Source organism: Scardinius erythrophthalmus (genome assembly GCF_964197995.2).
Source record: "Scardinius erythrophthalmus genome assembly, chromosome: 23".
Taxonomy (NCBI): Eukaryota; Metazoa; Chordata; class Actinopteri; order Cypriniformes; family Leuciscidae; genus Scardinius; species Scardinius erythrophthalmus.
This window is the reverse complement of record NC_138243.1, coordinates 7,656,824-7,675,248: the sequence shown is the minus strand read 5'-3', so window position 1 is coordinate 7,675,248 and position 18,425 is coordinate 7,656,824. Positions and strand designations below refer to the sequence as shown.

General features: G+C 36.7%; 2 protein-coding genes across 7 annotated transcripts in view; one reads left to right on the top strand and one right to left on the bottom strand.

The window, feature by feature from the left end:
- Positions 1-2,783: 2,783 nt before the first annotated feature.
- sgtb (small glutamine rich tetratricopeptide repeat co-chaperone beta) lies at positions 2,784-15,893 on the top strand. Of its 5 annotated transcripts, XR_014029327.1 has the most exons (13): positions 2,803-2,879; positions 5,915-6,030; positions 7,064-7,167; positions 7,298-7,373; positions 7,562-7,661; positions 7,757-7,861; positions 9,715-9,853; positions 10,020-10,082; positions 10,696-10,733; positions 13,997-14,080; positions 14,273-14,393; positions 14,991-15,061; positions 15,149-15,893. XR_014029327.1 is itself a non-coding variant. In XM_081355180.1 (12 exons), the coding sequence occupies exons 2-11, from the start codon at positions 5,931-5,933 to the stop codon at positions 14,382-14,384; spliced, it is 921 nt and encodes a 306-aa protein (XP_081211306.1). In that variant the 5' UTR covers positions 2,792-2,879; positions 5,915-5,930; the 3' UTR covers positions 14,385-14,393; positions 15,149-15,893. The 5 variants fall into 5 exon arrangements, 3 of the variants coding, with proteins under 3 accessions (XP_081211305.1, XP_081211306.1, XP_081211307.1); XR_014029326.1 differs by having other exon boundaries at positions 2,784-2,879; positions 14,273-15,061; XM_081355180.1 differs by lacking the exon at positions 14,991-15,061 and having other exon boundaries at positions 2,792-2,879.
- trappc13 (trafficking protein particle complex subunit 13) overlaps positions 15,687-18,425 on the bottom strand; it is a 20,745-nt gene continuing 18,006 nt past the window's right edge. For both annotated transcript variants that reach the window (XM_081355177.1, XM_081355178.1), the window contains 4 exons: positions 17,875-18,073; positions 17,693-17,793; positions 17,469-17,616; positions 15,687-16,276 (listed from right to left, as the gene is read on the bottom strand). In XM_081355177.1, the coding sequence (XP_081211303.1) occupies positions 16,169-16,276; positions 17,469-17,616; positions 17,693-17,793; positions 17,875-18,073 (556 nt within the window). In that variant the 3' untranslated portion in view covers positions 15,687-16,168. The remainder of the gene's footprint in view (positions 16,277-17,468; positions 17,617-17,692; positions 17,794-17,874; positions 18,074-18,425) is intronic.

The following is an 18,425-nucleotide window of genomic DNA, read 5'->3' as shown; positions in this document are numbered from 1 at the left end:
TCTTCTTCTTTTTTTTTATTGAACAAATATCACAGGGGATACATGTATCACACACAAAAAATTGGATAACAAAAACTCGAGGTAGAGCAAGGCAATAAAGAACATTTTCAAGCAAGATACAGTAAGAGATAGTCTACTAAAAGAAGTATTCATAAAACATTTAAAGCAATTGAAATTAAACATACAATACACGAATGAAAATAAATAGAAATAAATAACATGAAACTTAAAAAAGTAATCTTCAGGAAATCAGGAGGTAGCCTAACTTATAATGAAACAATACATTTTTTTTAACAACAGAGCAGTTTTAGCAGCTTTCTTGTTGGCTGATAAACAAAGAAAGTCATATAAAAACTTTAAATCAACACAGAAAAGCCTAAAATTGGGCTTAGAATCAGTGACTTTACATTTATGGAGATGAAACTGCCCACATAGAGTTAGCAGTGACATGTACATACATGAACAACAACTGCGAAAGAAGTGTTCCTTTTATTAAACGTTAAAAACATGTTAACTTAACAGCATTTAAATTCCTACAATTTTTTTTAATCCCTGTATCCAAAATAGACAGTGTTTGGTAAGTGAAAAAATTAGGCTAATTAATTACTAGCTATAGCTACTAATTAAACATCGCCAACATTGTTAGAATACTGTACTAATTAATCTCTAAAAGTATTGCATTACTTATTACTAATTACTTTCTAAATCCCATATCAACCTTAACCAGTTGAACAATACAATGATAGACATGAAACTGCACTTTTAATAATATAAAAAACAATAATAATATAAAATTGCATAAACTATTCTTGAACTTGAACAGTATTAAAGATACATTAAAAACATCCCTTAATTTTTCTTTTTCAAGGGAAAAGTAATTGAATTACAGTAATTAATGACTTAGTTATGAATTATATCCAGCACTGAAAATAGAAACAGACTAAATTAATTATAAAAATGAAAATAGACATGAAAAATGAAATAGACAAAATGTGTAAAATATTAAAAGTTCATATTTAATATTTTAATGTAATATAAAAAGTTAGTAATTCGAGTCAGTTAAAGTCACACTGAAGCGCCTTCAAACAAGCAGCATTATTCAATGTGTTGATGTAATCTCCACTGAAACAGGAAGACAGGGCGGGACATATCGAACAGCTCCTCCCCTTTAAAAAAAATAGCCAATAGCGTTTCGTTTAAATCACAGCTCGGCCAGAGCCGTTGAGCTCAGGTAAAGCCACAGTTTCATCCTAATCTCCTCCATATCGCTTTAAAATACAGAATTATGTGCAGAGTTTTCTGGTCTGTGCCGACTCGATCATATGATCCGCTCTGTGTATCGTGTCTCTGGACCGGAGCTGTGGCGGTTTGGGTGATAATAATGTGAAACCAGACTTCATTCGCCCCAGTGGAAAGCATTAGCCTGGCTAATGTCAGACCTCTTCTCATTGAGACCTGGTCTGGGAACCACATGTTAATTTTCTCGTATTTGAGGCGTGGTTTACGAATGCCCAGCGCCGTTTATTGGGCGCTACGAATGTCTATCAAATGCGCCTGTACGTAGCTCATAGCCAATCGTTTCAATTATACCAGATGACGTATGTAGAGCGACAGAGTTCGACGAGGAAGAAGACGAAATAAACTTGCGTTCTAAACTACTTAGAACACTATCTAAGGCTGCATCGAAAGGTAACTTCGCGTCTGCTGCCATGTTGGATCCATAGATATAAACAAACTGCTTCGGTGTGTCGCATAGACATCGTCATCGTCTTGCTGCTCCCTCCCCGTTCTGTGATTGGTTCCCTTTTTGAGGGGAAAATCTGGTCCATGGTGTCCAGGCTGCCTAGCAGCGTGAATAAAATCGCGCTGCGCTCAAGGGAACATGGGGAAACCCAGGCTAGGAAAGCATATTTACACTGTCTGAATCGTTCCCTATCCCCTATATAGTGCACTATGTGCCATTCACCATGTAGAAAATAGTAAATGTGTGAACAAGTGACCAATTTCAGCCGCAGCTTATAGTGTAGGGGGCGGGGATTCAGATGCTAGAGAGCATTTGATTGGACAGAAAATCTAATGAGAAGCTGAAGTGCAGAGTGATGTCATCAAAATCACTGATCCATTTTGGTGGAAGTGAGAGATTGAGAGTTTTGAATGCTTATATCTTCTACATGTGAATGTTGTCATTGTTTTGGAAAACACTAGTTTATAGATAACAATAAGACTAACATATTCACACTAAAAAAGCCAAAAAAAAATAATTTCACATTTGATGTGCAATAGATCACATGAAATAATGGACACACACACTCTCTCTCTCTCTCTCTCTCTCTCTCTCTCTCTCTCTCTCTCTCTCTCTCTCTCTCTCTCTCTCTCTCTCTCTCTCTCTCTCTCTCTCTCTCTCTCTCTCTCTCTCTCTCTCGATAAGTCTTTGCCCCATGTAGACAGCTAAATTGTATTACTTACAAATAAGAAAAAAAATCTCTTATTCAGAAAACGTAATCTGTAGAACTTAATATTTTCTTAATAATATCTTGTAAAATACAGGAAAATATGTAGGCCTAAATTGGTCAAGATAAAAGAATGTCTTTTGCAAATATGTGCATGCAGACTTATAAAGATATGTTATATGTATCCTCCACTTCTGTTTGATGTTTTTTGAAAGTTAATAAATAAGAAAAGATAGAATTTAAAATATATATCAATAATTTTACGCCTTTTGCGTAGTAGGATCAATGAACTCTTCATTGTAGTCCTTGAACAATACCACTTCCGGCTCGACGGCGCATGCGCTGTGCTGCGCATCCTCATCATCAGTCTCACGACGCGAGTGTTCATGACGCTGTGGCTGGAACGAGCGCTGCGGGCACTTTCTCCAGGTAGGTGGGCGGGGGCGCGCACAGCATCCACAAGACTATAATGTTATTGATATTGTGCGCTGATATGAGATGATATGAGTCTTGACGTGTATCAGAGACTTGCGTTTGCAAAGGTTTCTCTTTCTGTCCGTTAATTAAACTGCGAATGTCTTCAGCCATTGCCCAACCTCCTGCAATCTCATCTGTGTAAACCAGTGTAAACATAGACCATCTGTGATGCACAGGCTACTGCTGATCTACCTAACAATGGGTTTATTCTTAAATATACATCAGGCTAAATGATATTTCATGTTGTAGGGCGAATTTTGATGCCTTTGTCATTATTACATCATAACTGCATCATGTGTTTTGGCTTTTGTTATCCAGGGACATGCATAAGAGACTCAATAGCCTATTACAGCTGCACGAAACTATTCTATGTAGGCTAGTCTACAATATGGGACCAGAACAGTTTTATATTTCAGATCACAGCCATGTGGCTTTGACGAGCAGAAGCTGATGAAATCAGAAGACTGTTATGTAATTAATTAACCCCTGCAACAACATGCAGCATAATTGGCTGGGCATCTTTGAAATTTAGCGATTCCGATTATCGATTTCCCAGATTTGATTCCAGTAAAATTATTTATTACATGGCTTGGTTGAATTCTAATGTAGAATGCGGTGTGCTATTTCTTGATATCAGACCGCTGCGAAGTATAACACGGTTGCCATGAAAAACAGAGCGTTGCTATGGACGCAGGATTCTAACCGTAGAGACGGAACGGACTATTTTCTTTAGCGGAAGCAATACAATCGTTTTTAAATCAATAAACTCCTTTTTAAATCAATATTTTCTGTCAAATTATTGATTTATTTGGTAGGTAGCCATGTAATAAGCGGGATAATGTAGAGCGAGGCGGTTGTTATAGCGAATACAACCCCGACAGGCTGATCAGGACCGCGACGCGAAGCGGAGTATCGTAGCCTGGGAAAACCCAGACAACTTCCGGCAAATTCAGATTTGCTCGAGAAGTAGTCTGGCAAAGAGCTCATTCAAGCCCATTTCCATGGCCTAGAAATCGTGGCACCAATCAGAAACGTTGAGGCGGGCTTTACACAGTGACGATCGCTCTGATTGGTTTTAGGTCTATCCAATTGCGCCCAGAGGCATTTGAGCGCCGTCCGTTCAACTTTTAAATGCATTATTATATTCAAATTGCAAACACATGAGGACAGTCTCCATGAAAGACCCACTGGCAGATGAACGTGCTACTACATTTCTCTCCGAAACGGTAGGAAATTAAATTAGATTTAATAGAGGATTTTAACTGTGACAAGATGATTGACAGGGCAGTTTACGTGACCGGATGCACGCGACAGATAAAGATGACGAAGTAGTATGTCCCAAAGCTTGCCTACTTTTTTGCTACACATTCAAAAGTAAATACCTTTTCTTCACAAAAAAGAGTACATACTTTTATGGCGTAGTGTAACTTAGGCGAATTGGGATGCAGCATATGGCTTTACACAATGACGATCGCTCTGATTGGTTTTAGGTCTATCCAGTTGCGCCCAGAGGCATTTGAGCGACGTCCGTTGGTGACGCCCCTTTGGAAATGAGTTATTAATGAAGCTTTGCCAGACCATAACTCAGTTACTACTGAGAATGGTCTGGTTTTAACCAGGCTAGGAGTATCGCGGAGTGATATCGCGGAGTGTTATATGTAAGGGATATGTATCCCTTACATATAACATATTTGTTTAGCAAAACTTTTTGTTGCAGCTGATTTCCATGAACAAAAATCTGCAACCTATAGTTTTCCTACGGTTTTAACAGAAATACCACAGCAAAAACAACTGCACTAAACAAAATACAACTGAATAAAGTTCAGGTACAGAAATTTGAATCAAATGTTAACACTGCATAGCTTTCTTTTTATAAATAAAATATAGATTAATCCTTTTTAAAGTTACAAAAGTTCAGTCAAGATCAGTGAGTGATTTTCTTTTTCTTTTGTTCTTCGATTAACGTTAATGACACAGACGGTAACAGGAATATTAGGCTGCTGTCACTTTAAAACCTAATGCAGGATACAGTATACTGATACAAATGCATTTTGCTTACGTTCAATTAAGACATAATCGACTGTGTTTACTAGGATATTTTGACATACTTTTGTGTGTATTTGTGCGTTCAAGCGCAAGAAGACGCGTGTGAGAACACAGTTCAGTCAGTATCGCGCACTATATGGGCCTGTTTAGGCTACATCTTGTCATCTACATGTGTTTTTACAGATCGGATAGCTATCTGATCTGCTAAAATGGTTCCATTTACCCTTGCCCACATAAATGTATCTCCGCAAAACGAATATAAATCCGATCTTCAATTCAGCACCAGTAAGATCATTTAGTCTCACTACTTTTAATGAAGATGATTGTTTTGAGCTTACTTTCTGTTTTATTTGCGTCAGTTTGCACATTGGCTTGCTGAGGAGATACACAGATTAATTTGCAGCAATGTGTGTTTCAGTAGCGCTGTCATATCTGTCATCCATCTTGAAAGCGTTTCAGAGGGCATTCACACCTGGTCTTTTCACGACCGGATAGCTATCCGATCACAGAAGACACATGAAGTGATCAGGTGTAATGATCTAGAGGTCGCTTTGGATGTCTGCGCAAAGGAAACAGTGTGCGATGCGAGAGTTGAGTTCTCTTTCGTGTCTTCTTGCGCTTGAAAATGGTTTGAAATCACATTAAAATGCATACACACAGGAATTGATTTGCGTAAATTGCGGAATCAAAATTTTAATTGTATTACAAGTATCCGATTCTGGATTTGGAATCGATTTTTGATTCCCACCCCTAATTATGTGTCTAAATATGTTTAGAATAATCAGCTGATATCACTTGCAAAATGTACACATTATTGAATATTTTGTCAGTACAGTCTCTTGTTAGATCATTATTCCTCTTTCAGCTGACCCATCCATGCCACCTTTCCTCTAACGTCTGAATCTATTGAAAAGGACCTTTTTCAACAAATCTTTCCTCAGGTTTCTCCCAGACAAAATGGCAGTGGAAAAGCGCTTGGCATATTCTATCGTGCAGTTCCTCAGAGATCAGACACACTGTGGCTCGCTGAATTCAGATGAACAGGAAAGCCTGGAAGGTAGGTCACCCTCATGTTTAAAACATTTAAAGTCACAGGCCTTTTCTACTTTTGGACTGATTCTGGACTCTGTCAGATCAGAAGGACTTTCTGAAAGTCACCACAGCAAACTATTTTATTTGTCTGTTTAATTACATTACTATTAGTGATACATTGGCGGCCTGATATATCAGATTGATTAACAATCAGACAGATGTGGCCATTTTGTGATTTGTAAGTGTGCTTAATTGTATTGAATGGGTAACACTTTACAATAAGCTTCAATAGTTAACTACCTTAGTTAACATGAACTAAGAATGAACAATACTTTTACAGCATTTATTAATCTTAGTTAATTTCAACATTTACTAATACATTATTAAAATCAAAGTTTGTATTTGTTAACATTAGTTAATGCACTGTGAAGTAACATTAACAATCAATGAACAGCTGTATTTGTATTAACTAACATTAACAAAAAATGAACGAATACAGTAGCAAATGTATTGCTCATTGTTAGTTTGTTAACTAATGTTAACTAATGGACCTTATTGTAAAGAGTTACCATTGAAGGTACACTTTAAGGGCCTCAAAAGTTGAGACATTTTGAATAAAATCAATAAAATCAAGAGTTTGTTATTTGTTCATTTTCTTGAACCTTTAATTAACTGACAAAAGTACAAAAAAGGTTTCCAATGTACAAATTAATTGTTGGGAAAGAGGCCAAATAAAAGTGTAAAGCTTATAGAATATCCAAGTTAAACTCTTTTGAAACAGTTTAGAAATTGAGCTGTACATATACTGTATGCACATTTCAAAATTATTTCAATAAATGATGAAGACATGGTAAAACATTGCACATTTAAGATATTCATAAAACAATTAAAAGAACATTCAAATTAAAAAACGTCTTCATAAATGGCCACCATTGTTGAAGAAACACCACCATATCAGCATTGTAATATGTAATTAATATATAGCGTTATTGTTTTTTTTTAAACAAATACACAATTGTACAAAATTGAAAATATGAATGCATAATTCTCTATTCAAGTTGCCGTACAGTGTCTCGAGACCACTTTCAAGATCAGCTCCAGTGACTGCCATCTCGCCGCCCCTCAGCCACTGAGAGAGATATTCCTCAACTCTCTCCTCAAAGTAAACACATTTCATACATATCACCCTGTCATGCTTTTAATTACTGTTGTTTTAATTCTGCATAATATGCAACCAGCAAGATTTTAGACGCACATTTTCCCACAGTTTCTTGTCTAATTGTTGTTTCCAGAATGATATTGTGACGTTACCTGAGACGTTTCCATCTCCTGAGGACATTGAGAGAGCTGAGCAGCTTAAAAACGAGGGCATGTCAACCTTTCCTACTGTATTTAGACTCAAAACACTCTCAGAGTCATATTACAAGATGCATAATGTATAACTTAATCGTTCTGTCATCACATTGTTCCATTGGGATGATGCAAATAAAAACATGATCAATAATGAATGCATCAATCATTTCCAGTGCTCAAATGCTTTTGTGTTTCTTTATTAGGGAATAACCACATGAAAGAGGAGAATTATAGCAGTGCTGTGGACTGTTATACAAAAGCCATTGAGTTGGACCAAAGAAATGCAGTCTACTACTGTAACAGGTGAACGTTTCGATATCACACTGTGAGAATGCGTCACTCATAAAGAAGGATGTGTTGGTGTGTTGGTGTTGACTGATGGGGTTGTTCTCTCTCAGGGCTGCGGCACATAGTAAACTTGGAAACTACACAGAGGCTACGAGAGACTGTGAACGAGCGATCGCCATCGACCCTTCGTACAGTAAAGCTTATGGCAGAATGGGGTGAGATGGTTTAATTATTGTGGTATAACCGTCAGTGTTGTTATTGTAACTGCAACTAAAATTAAACTATCAAAAATCATTTTCATTCATTGAAATAAGGCTGAAATAAAATAAAACAAATATTAGATATAATTTATAAATATTATAGAAGTTTATATTGGTAACATTAGTTAACTACATTGGTTAACATGAACTAACAACGAAAAATAATACTTAATCATTTATTAATCTTAATAATTTCAATTTCAGCATTTACTAATACATTATTAAAATCAAAAGTTCTGTTAATATAATTTAATGGAATTACATGAATCAGTTTCATGAGCTAAATGAATCAGTGCCATGAGCATTAAATGAATCAGTTTCATGAGCATTAAATGAATCAGTCTCATGAGCATTAAATGAATCAGTTTCATGAGCATTAAATGAATCAGTCTCATGAGCATTAAATGAATCAGTCTCATGAGCATTAAATGAATCAGTCTCATGAGCATTAAATGAATCAGTCTCATGAGCATTAAATGAATCGGTGCCATGAGCATTAAATGAATCGGTGCCATGAGCATTAAATGAATCAGTCTCATGAGCATTAAATGAATCAGTCTCATGAGCATTAAATGAATCTGTTTTATGAGCATTAAATGAATCAGTTTCATGAGAATTAAACGAATCAGTCTCATGAGAATTAAATGAATCAGTCTCATGAGTATTAAATGAATCTGTGCCATGAGCATTAAATTAATCCGTTTTATGAGCATTAAATTAATCCGTTTCATGAGTATTAAATGAATCTGTGCCATGAGCATTAAATGAATCTGTGCCATGAGCATTAAATTAATCTGCGCCATGAGCATTAAATGAATCAGTTTCATGAGTATTAAATGAATCTGTTTTATTGAGCATTAAATTAATCAGTTTCATGAGTATTAAATGAATCTGTGCCATGAGCATTAAATGAATCTGTGCCATGAGCATTAAATTAATCTGCGCCATGAGCATTAAATGAATCAGTTTCATGAGTATTAAATGAATCTGTGCCATGAGCATTAAATGAATCAGTTTCATGAGCATTAAATGAATCTGTTTTATTGAGCATTAAATGAATCAGTTTCATGAGTATTAAATTAATCAGTGCCATGAGCATTAAATGAATCAGTTTCATGAGCATTAAATGAATCTGTTTTATTGAGCATTAAATGAATCAGTTTCATGAGTATTAAATTAATCAGTGCCATGAGCTTTAAATGAATCAGTTTCTTGAGCATGAAATAAATCTGTTAATATCATGAGCATTAAATTAATCACTCTCATGAATATTAAATGAATCAGTTTCATGAGCATTAAATTAATCTGTTTTATGAGCATTAAATGAATCAGTTTCATGAGCATTAAATGAATCAGTTTCATGAGCATTAAATGAATCACTCTCATGAATATTAAATGAATCAGTTTCATGATAATTAAATGAATCACTCTCATGAATATAAAATGAATCAGTTTCATGATAATTAAATGAATCACTCTCATGAGTTATCCCCAAAGTCTTGAATATTTGGTTACAACTGTACTTTTTTCCTGTTTAATATATAGTTAGGAAGTATATAGTAAATATAGTTATAGTGGCGAGGGCGATTCCTTAAAAGTGCTGAAAATCATAAATGAAATCATTACTAGCATCCTCAGATGAATCAGAAACCAGAATAAATGCATTCCTTTTGATTCCCATCTCTGCTGAGTTATTCAACAGATTTGAAAAGTTAATCTAAAATATTTTAAAAGTAACCAGTATGTCACAGTTATTAATTTACAAAATTACATTACTTTTATCTTCTTTGATCTTTTTATGATTATAGATTGGCACTAACTTCTATGAGCAAGTATCCAGAAGCGATATCTTATTTTAATAAGGCTCTGGTGTTAGATCCTGAAAACGACACCTACAAATCCAACCTAAAGATCGCAGAGCAGAAACAAAAAGAAGCATCCAGTCCTGTGAGTAGAAGAAGCTGCTGTCGTATGTAGTTTGATCCACCTTATGAACGACTTCAGTCTATCTTAGTTTTTAATGAATGTGTATTGAGTATCCCAGTTGAGTTATTAAATATGAGAACTAGCCAATAATAACTCCTAACATTAGCTTTTACATGTGTTCTCACAGACGGCCACAGGACTGGGGTTTGACATGGCCAGCCTCATCAATAACCCCGCTTTCATTAGCATGGTATGCGCAAGTGTGTGGTTTCGCATTTCTCTGTTAATAGTATTTATGAAACGGGTCATAAATCGACCCTGCGACCCCTTTCATCTGTCTGGAACGCGACCCATGCCAGAGTTAAAGGGCCAGTCGCTTGAATCAGACTGAGGGGAGCGTGGGGTTTCTAGCACACTGCAGCAGTCTAGAAATTGGGACAATTTCATAAAAAGAACAGACTTTTAAGACCTAAATGCACCAAATCTAATGCAGGGTGAGACTGCCTTGCTGTAGAGGAAGGAAGAACTCAAGAAAGATGAATTTGATATGCTCTAGGCATTGATTATGCTACTTAAAGAGCCTATGGCTATGTTTGGAGCATTACCATACAGGACTGCTCTGCAGAATATAGTGCAGAGCATTTTATCAGACAAAAACTCCATCAATATGTTAGTCCATTTTCAAGGAATTGAAAGGCTACATTTTTTATCGTTTAAACGTTTGGAGTCTGTCGGAAAGAGTCTCTTTGGCCACCAAGGCTGTATTTATTGGATCTAAAACAGTAATCTTACAATGTCACTGTCATGTATTCTTTAAATCTGATGTTTGTATCCACTCAAACACTCTCTCTTTTGCTCTATAGGCTGCCAGTGTGATGCAAAACCAGCAGGTGCAACAGCTGTGAGTTTAAATAAATCAACTCTTGCACGTTTGTGCTTCCAAATAGACCTTTCTCACAACTTCCGTATTTGTGACCGGAAATGCACAATCGTCGTGGTAATCTACTTCCTCCCCAGTCAAGGCAACATAAACAAATGGCGCAAGCAACTAGCAAGAGCTATTGACACTCTAATGATGCGTCATTTTAGTTAACAGTTCAGTAACAGTTAGCCTCGCTCTCTATTTACCTTGATGTTTATGGACAAATTCCGTGTGGAAATTTTTTTACCCTTTATTTCGTTTTTTCTTTTTGGTGACAGAGTTTTCCTCCACGAGTCGTCACATCAGCAAATGTAATATTTGGCAAATCCGTTAATGAAGTTGTGTAGACTCTTTGATCCATTTTAAACTTGCCCGCGTTTATGTTTTTCTGGTGTGTTGGCGCTTGACAAGAACTCCGCTTCCACAACGATTACGTATTTCCGGTTATTGTGAGAAAGGTCTATTAAATCTTTCAATTCATTTGAAGGGTTAGTTCACTCAAAAGTGACAATTCTGTCATCATGTACACACCCTTATGTCGTTCCAAACCTGTATGACTTTTGTTCATCTTTTGGATATATTTTTTATATTCTGACATCATTTTTGTCCATCCATTGAAAGTCTACACAAGCAACATTTCCCAGCTCCAGAACGTACGTGAACAATGAATTGAGCAGTTTCTCAATTCTTTAGTTTAAACCATGATACAATTTTTTCCATGTTTCTTTGACAAATAGAAAGTTCTAAATAAATGACTTTCACTTCTTTGTCAACTTTTGAACAATAGTGTTATTAGGCAATTTGTTCCAGCAGTACAATCACTTAAAGGGATAGTTCACCCAAAAATGAAAATTGTCATCATTTACTCTCCCTCAAGTTGTTCCAAACCTGTATGATTTCCTTTCTTCTGCTGAACACAAAAGAAGATATTTTGAAGAAAGTCGGTAACCAAACGACTAATGGACCCCATTGACTTCCATACAGTGTTGGGGAAGTTACTTTTAAAAAGTAGTGTTTGCTCGTTACTCGTTACTTTTTAAAAAAGTAATCCGTTACTTTACTTAGTTACCCCATTTGGAAAGTAACTTTTTACGGTACTCGTTACTATTACGTTACTTTTATGTTGCTTGACTTTGGGCAGAACCCAATATCTGTTCCTAAATATGTAGACATAAAGTTATACAATGGAGGACATAACAGGTAATTATTTTGTGCTCTTTATTATAAAAAATAGTATCAATTTCGAAAGAAAAAAAGTCCTTCTCATTGGCGCTGCTGTGTGCGGCAACTTTTATTCTCAGCCGGCTCTGCATCATGGGGTAGAGTGCGACACTCCGCGATGAGCAGCGCGCCCGCGTCACTTCTCTCCGCTCCGCTCCCCCTATCCACCGAACTTTAAATTTCGGCAACAGCCAATAAAGCGCTCCTGCTCTCTAACACCGGTGCGAATCGCGTCTTGATAGCATAGGACAAAAATGATATAGAAGATATAAGCTTAGTTTTCAGACATACGACTCACTCTAAGGGAGTAGGAGAAAAAAAAGAGATTTTGAGAGAAAAAATATATTTTGTTTAAAAGTACACATATTCAAGCTTTCTATATATTTCTCAGGTCTGTGAGACAAGTATAGCTTATCTGAGTTTCGGTTCATTTACAGTATGGAGACGAGCTCCAGTTCACGCGCTGGTGCCGTCATGATTATTTTGCATGCCATATTTACTTATTTATTAAATTCAGGCAATTGATTGGTTGGTAAAACATTGATTAAAATTAAGATACAATTAATACTCAACGAAATTCGTTTTAAAGAAAGTCTTTCTACAAAAACAAACTTAATAAAGTGGTCTAAATCATGTCTGCCCACTCCATTTATCTCCCGATATATTGCACAAAATTATGATCTTACTCATGCTTTTCACTTTTCATATAATCAACATAGGTTAAATTATTTATTTATTTATTTCATTTAAACATAAATATGAAACTAAATAGTTTTCTTTAATTTACTTCTTATTAAATTCAGGCAATTGATTGATAAAACATTTATTAAAATTAAGATACAATTAATACAAAACGAAATTCACTTTAAATACAGGTTTTCTACAAAAACAAACTTAATAAAGTGGTCAAAATCATGTCTCCACACAAAACTGTTATTTTATTTAATTTAAACATAAATATGAAACTAAATCGTTCTCTTCAGATCTCAACCGTTCTCTTCTCTCAAGCGCGCAGCGGAGGCAGTGTCGCTGTCAAATATATCCATGGGAAAAGTAACGTTGCGCCGAATTGAAAAAGGAACTACGTTTCGTTACCAAATTTTTTGTAGTAACGCGTTACACTACTTTTTACCCGAAAAAGTAGTTACGTTACTGTAACGCGTTACTTTGTAACGCGTTACACACAACACTGCTTCCATAGTAGGAAAAAAAATACTATGGATGTCAATGGGGACCAGCAACTGTTTAATTACCAACCTTCTTTAAAATATCTTCTTTTGTGTTCAGCAGAAGAAAGGAAATCATACAGGTTTGGAACAACTTGAGGGAGAGTAAATGATGACAGAATTTTCATTTTTGGGTGAACTATCCCTTTAATATGATGAACAGATTTTAGGCTTTTATTAAGCCTTCTTATCTTAATTGATCAATGCACGTACATAGAGTACATCAAATATGGTAAACAAAACTCAAACGTACTTTCTTGACGTATGTGAACCGATGAGGTTTGTTCTCACGCTACAAACACACACGAACAAAAGTTTTTTGGATGAACTATCCCTTCATACAGCCAAAAACAGGGTTCGTACAAGGTGCTTAAAGTACTTTAATTTGACTTTTTAAAAATGTAAGTCCTGGAAAACCCTTGAAAATAGCCATATTTATGAAGAGGTACTTGAAAAGTGCTTGACTTATTTAAATACAATATATATATGAAACTTAATTTTTTCAAAAAGGCACAAATGCAAACTTTTCACGCAAAATGAACACCGCAGCCCGTCTGATAAAGCCCCATAAGACCTTTTATAGACCAACATTATAATAGAAAACATTATTTATTGAACAATAATAGCAATTATAAACTTTGTATTCAAAATATATATTTTGGAAACCTCATATCTGAAGTCCTTGAATTTCTTTTTACTGTATCTGTACGAACCCTGTAATCCTGCAACAGATACACACGCTATATTTAAAAAAGTCATGACCAGGTGTGTTTGTGATTTACTGTCCAAAACCAGCATGTCGGGCATGATGTCTAACGCAGTGGGCGGACCTGCCGCAGGAGTGGGAGGATTATCTGACATATCCAGTCTCATTGAAGCGTGAGCATCTTCTCTTTGACATCTGATTGACGGGACATGTGTTCCACGGCAGGTTTTAAGAATTATGTGGTGCATAGATATTCAGAGGTGATGTGTATAATATACGCCAGAGGCACCGAGCAGAATTACAAACGTGGCAGGATGTTTTGATGTGGCTCATAAACTAGGAGTGTTTGCTGACGTTTCTCTCAGTGGACAGCAGTTCGCCCAGCAGATCCAGCAGCAGAATCCAGAGCTGATCGAACAGCTGAGGAACCACATACGGAGTCGCTCCTTCAGCGGCAGCGCCGAGGAACACTCCTGATCCCAGCAGGTCATCCTGTTTAAACTGCACACTCACTCTCTTTACTGTCACTTCTGTCTTACTGAGCTGTGGTGCTCAGTTTGAGACTTGTGCCATTCAGTTTCCAGCTGAAATGAAAACTAGTGGCAGTAAAAGACCAACAACTTATTCCTTTTCACATAAATTATGATTACATTGGCAGATTATCGATTAATAAAACACTTATTTTCACATGGTTCCTTGCGCCAAAGAATGCTATGACCTCGAAACACTTTTACCATCGAGCACTAAAACTAATAACTTTCTTGATAGCTCACCCGATACAGCATTGCACTTGTGATGTGAAGCGCTCGAATACAAGTCACAATAAAAGAGCTTCAACTGGCATGGCTGCTTTAATCTCATGTTTGTCGGGTTTAGTGTTGGCGGTATATTATTTTCAAATGCGATCGAGCATTAACCCTTTTAGCGCCACTCACCGGACATTGTATTTCCGAACTGCCGCGATACGTACAACAACCGACAACCAGATTCACAGTCATTTGTTTCAGATATAACTGACTCGCTTGACATTTCACTTTAAAAATAGTTGTGAAATGTGCCAATGATATACATCCGTTTTCCCAGTGAGCCTGTGTTGGACATTTTCCCAGTGCTCTTATCACTGGCAGGGATTTTCCTATAACATTTACACTGCTGTAAGTATATTCCACGGACAGGACTTTTATGTTCAAGCACCCGTGTGTCCTGCAGAATAATGAAAACTATAAATCTGGTCTATGCAGGATCAAGAATCAGAGGAGGGCGGGCGGAAAAAGAGACGTGAGTGCAATCGTTAAATTCATTCTTCTATTGAATCGAACCCGGGATGGAGGGAATGGCACTTTATACGGAGACGTCAGGAGGGAAGAGACATCTAAAATCACCTTATACACAGAACATTCTCTTAGGTTTCTTTGTGTTTGTCTGTGTAGATAATGTTTCAGTCCTCTTTATGAATGTAGCTGGTTATGACACATCAGAGTTGACTTTATTTTACTAAACGAATGATTGATCATATGTTTATGCCTATTAACTAGATTCGGGGCCATGTTACTAACGTCTGAGGGCATCGTATAAGAATAGTTCTCTGCTAAAATGACAATTGACTCATTGTTTGGAAGGACGTGAGGGTGAATAAATGAGGACAGCTGTCATTTAGCGTGAACTAACCCTTTAACGCATTCTGATTATTTTTTACAACATATTCTGTTCGTTTTAGGAACAAGAGACATTTGTGTGTGGTAATCACTATATCAGATGCTTCACCAGATCTGTTTGTTTAGCCATTTTATTCACTGGTAATGACAACAAAATGTTGCTATAATAAGCATATTTATAATCTCAGCATTTGCAATTTTCTTTTGCATGCTCCATGATCTGATATTTGCAGTCAGATGAGTGATTGAAGCCTATGTAATATGCTTATAAAACACAGAGCAGTATAATGTTTTGTCAAAAAACAATGTTAATAAATGTGTCTTGAAATCATTCTGTCGATATTTTGTGGCGAAACATTATGATATTTGCTTGTCGGCCACCAGAACAACACACTTTTGTAAAGCAAACCTTATAAATGTTTTAGCAGCTGATTTTTAATTGACATTTTATTTACATTGACAGTTAAAATCATGATTAAGGGCTTTAAAAATGACATTTTAAAACAACAACCTTAAAGGTAAAGAGCAAAAGGTGTTATATTAATAGATGCAGAACAGATGGGAAGTTGATCCATTGACACAGACAGTGCAAAATGCCACAAGGGTTCAACTCTCAGGACTCGTGTAAGGACACACCACGCAGACCTGTGCGATGTCATCATATTCATACGTTCTTTTCAGGAAAGTATCCGTCAGCCTCAGTCCTGATATGCTCTAAAAGAAATGACATAGATGTATCATGGATCCTGCATCATCATTCATTTCATTTTTGCTACCGTACCTCTGGTGCTCTAGTCAATTCTTTTTAAATTTACATTTTTTTACTTCATTGGAATGGTACGAAACTTGGTAATCTTGGTCATTTTGGGAGTGCAGCCACACAAAATCTGACTGAAAGCTCCTTTTTTTTTAGATATCAATGTCAAATTTGGAGCACAACTTGTTTAGATTTTTGGCTTTGATTTTCTTGCAGTTTTAGAGCAAAACGTGATTTTGAAAATATTTCATATAAAAATTGAAAATATTACTTTGTGCATCTTTCATAGCAATACACATAAAATTCTGTTACTTTTTTAAGTTCACTTTTTTTTTTTAAGTTCACTTCACTGTTTTTCACTTCCGCAATAATCTGCCAAGTGTCGTCTTTGAAAATAGATCAAACTTAAAGGGATAGTTCACCCAAAAATGAAAATTCTGTCATCATTTACTCTCCCTCAAGTTGTTCCAAACCTGTATGACTTTCTTTCTTCTGCTGAACACAAAAGAAGATATTTTGAAGAAAGTCGGTAACCAAACGACTGATGGACCCCATTGACTTCCATAGTAGGAAAAAAAAATACTATGGATGTCAACGGGGACCAGCAACTGTTTAATTACCAACCTTCTTTTGTGTTCAGCAGAAGAAAGAAAGTCATACAGGTTTGGAACAACTTGAGGGAGAGTAAATGATGACAGAATTTTCATTTTTGGGTGAACTATCCCTTTAAGTCTTTAACTTCAAGATGTACGACAGTTTAAGTTGGACATTTAATTTCCAGGTCTATGCTCAAAAAGTGAATAAATGGATTATAAATGCAGCGTAAATATAATCTAGTATTAAAAAAAAAATCCCTAAAAATACAAAATATTAAATAAAAACATTATCAAACTAAAATATAGTACATTCATTTTATTGACAAAATAAAAATTCGGTCATTTATGACGCGCGAAGAGCACCAGAGGGTTAAGACAAGCCTGTCTGTAAATGACTGCTGTTATGATTGGCCCCTTGCATTACATGCCAAATTACTAAATATCGCTAAACTGAATTTGAGTTAAAGTAGCAAATTTTGCCCGACTCTGCAATACATCCAATGAAAAGCCCATTGAAATATCATAATGCAGCCTCGGGCCTGCTGGAGCGTACCTGTAAGCCCTGGACGGACGACAGGAGCCTGAGAGGAATGGACAGCGAGGCGCTGGGGCTGAGTTTACCCAGCTGTCTGCCGGACACCCCACACCAGTGGACGGAGCGCGTGTTACACATCTCCAGAACCAGATCCATGGTCCTCTCACTGACAACGGGAACACCAGCGGTTAAAACCCACAGAGTTCATGTGTAACCTGACAGGCTCTCAGCCCTGCTCTGACCTGCAGTTGGTGATTTTACAGGTGATGTTGAAGGGCTCCTCTAGGTTGACCGTGTCTGGGATGAACTCGAGGGAAAGCCTGACGTCACCGTAACCAGGAGCCTAGAAGAGAAGGCCTGAATGTGTAACATACAGATTTGTGTTGTAGATCATTGGATTAACTATAGTGACTGGGCACTGTACCATTCTCTGCAGCTGGCTGGTCTGTAGACGCCCTCTCTCCCCGAGGTTGGTTTTCCACACAATGTCTAGTTTGCCGATCACCGTCACCCCCTTGATGACCCCGGCCTTCTCCGCAAACTCTGGCTTGGGCTTCAAACAGTACAAATACTGCCTCGTGTCCAAGGGCTGCAGATACGACATCTTCCCAAACGTCGACTCGCTGCGGAAATCCAAAAAAAAAGTTACGCATAAGTTCAATGATGTCAACAAGTCAGTTGCTGTAACATTTACAGCTGTTTAGCAAACATCATTTCAATAGGAAGTGAACACGATTGGGAATTTTGGTTCAAGTTGGTGGCATGAATTCCCCATGTTGACCAACAGAAAGCGACTTCTGTGCGAGCTGTGCTTTATACATCACTACTCTTTTGACAATAGACAATGGGCCTTTTCTGTCCACGAAATGAAGCCCAAATTTTGCTCATGTGACCACACTTTAACTCTACAAGGTTACACAAAAGAACATTAAAGTTTCAACTATTAACAGGAATCTTCTGGTTTCAGTTCAGCTT

Excerpts from the sequence above, each read along its gene's own strand:
- sgtb (XM_081355179.1), top strand. The coding sequence starts at position 2,788 with ATGCGCTGTGCTGCGCATCCTCATCATCAGTCTCACGACGCGAGTGTT. Across the intron at positions 6,031-7,063 it reads TGAACAGGAAAGCCTGGAAG|TTGCCGTACAGTGTCTCGAG; the intron begins GTAGGTCACCCT and ends TCTCTATTCAAG. Across the intron at positions 10,083-10,695 it reads ACCCCGCTTTCATTAGCATG|GCTGCCAGTGTGATGCAAAA; the intron begins GTATGCGCAAGT and ends TTTGCTCTATAG.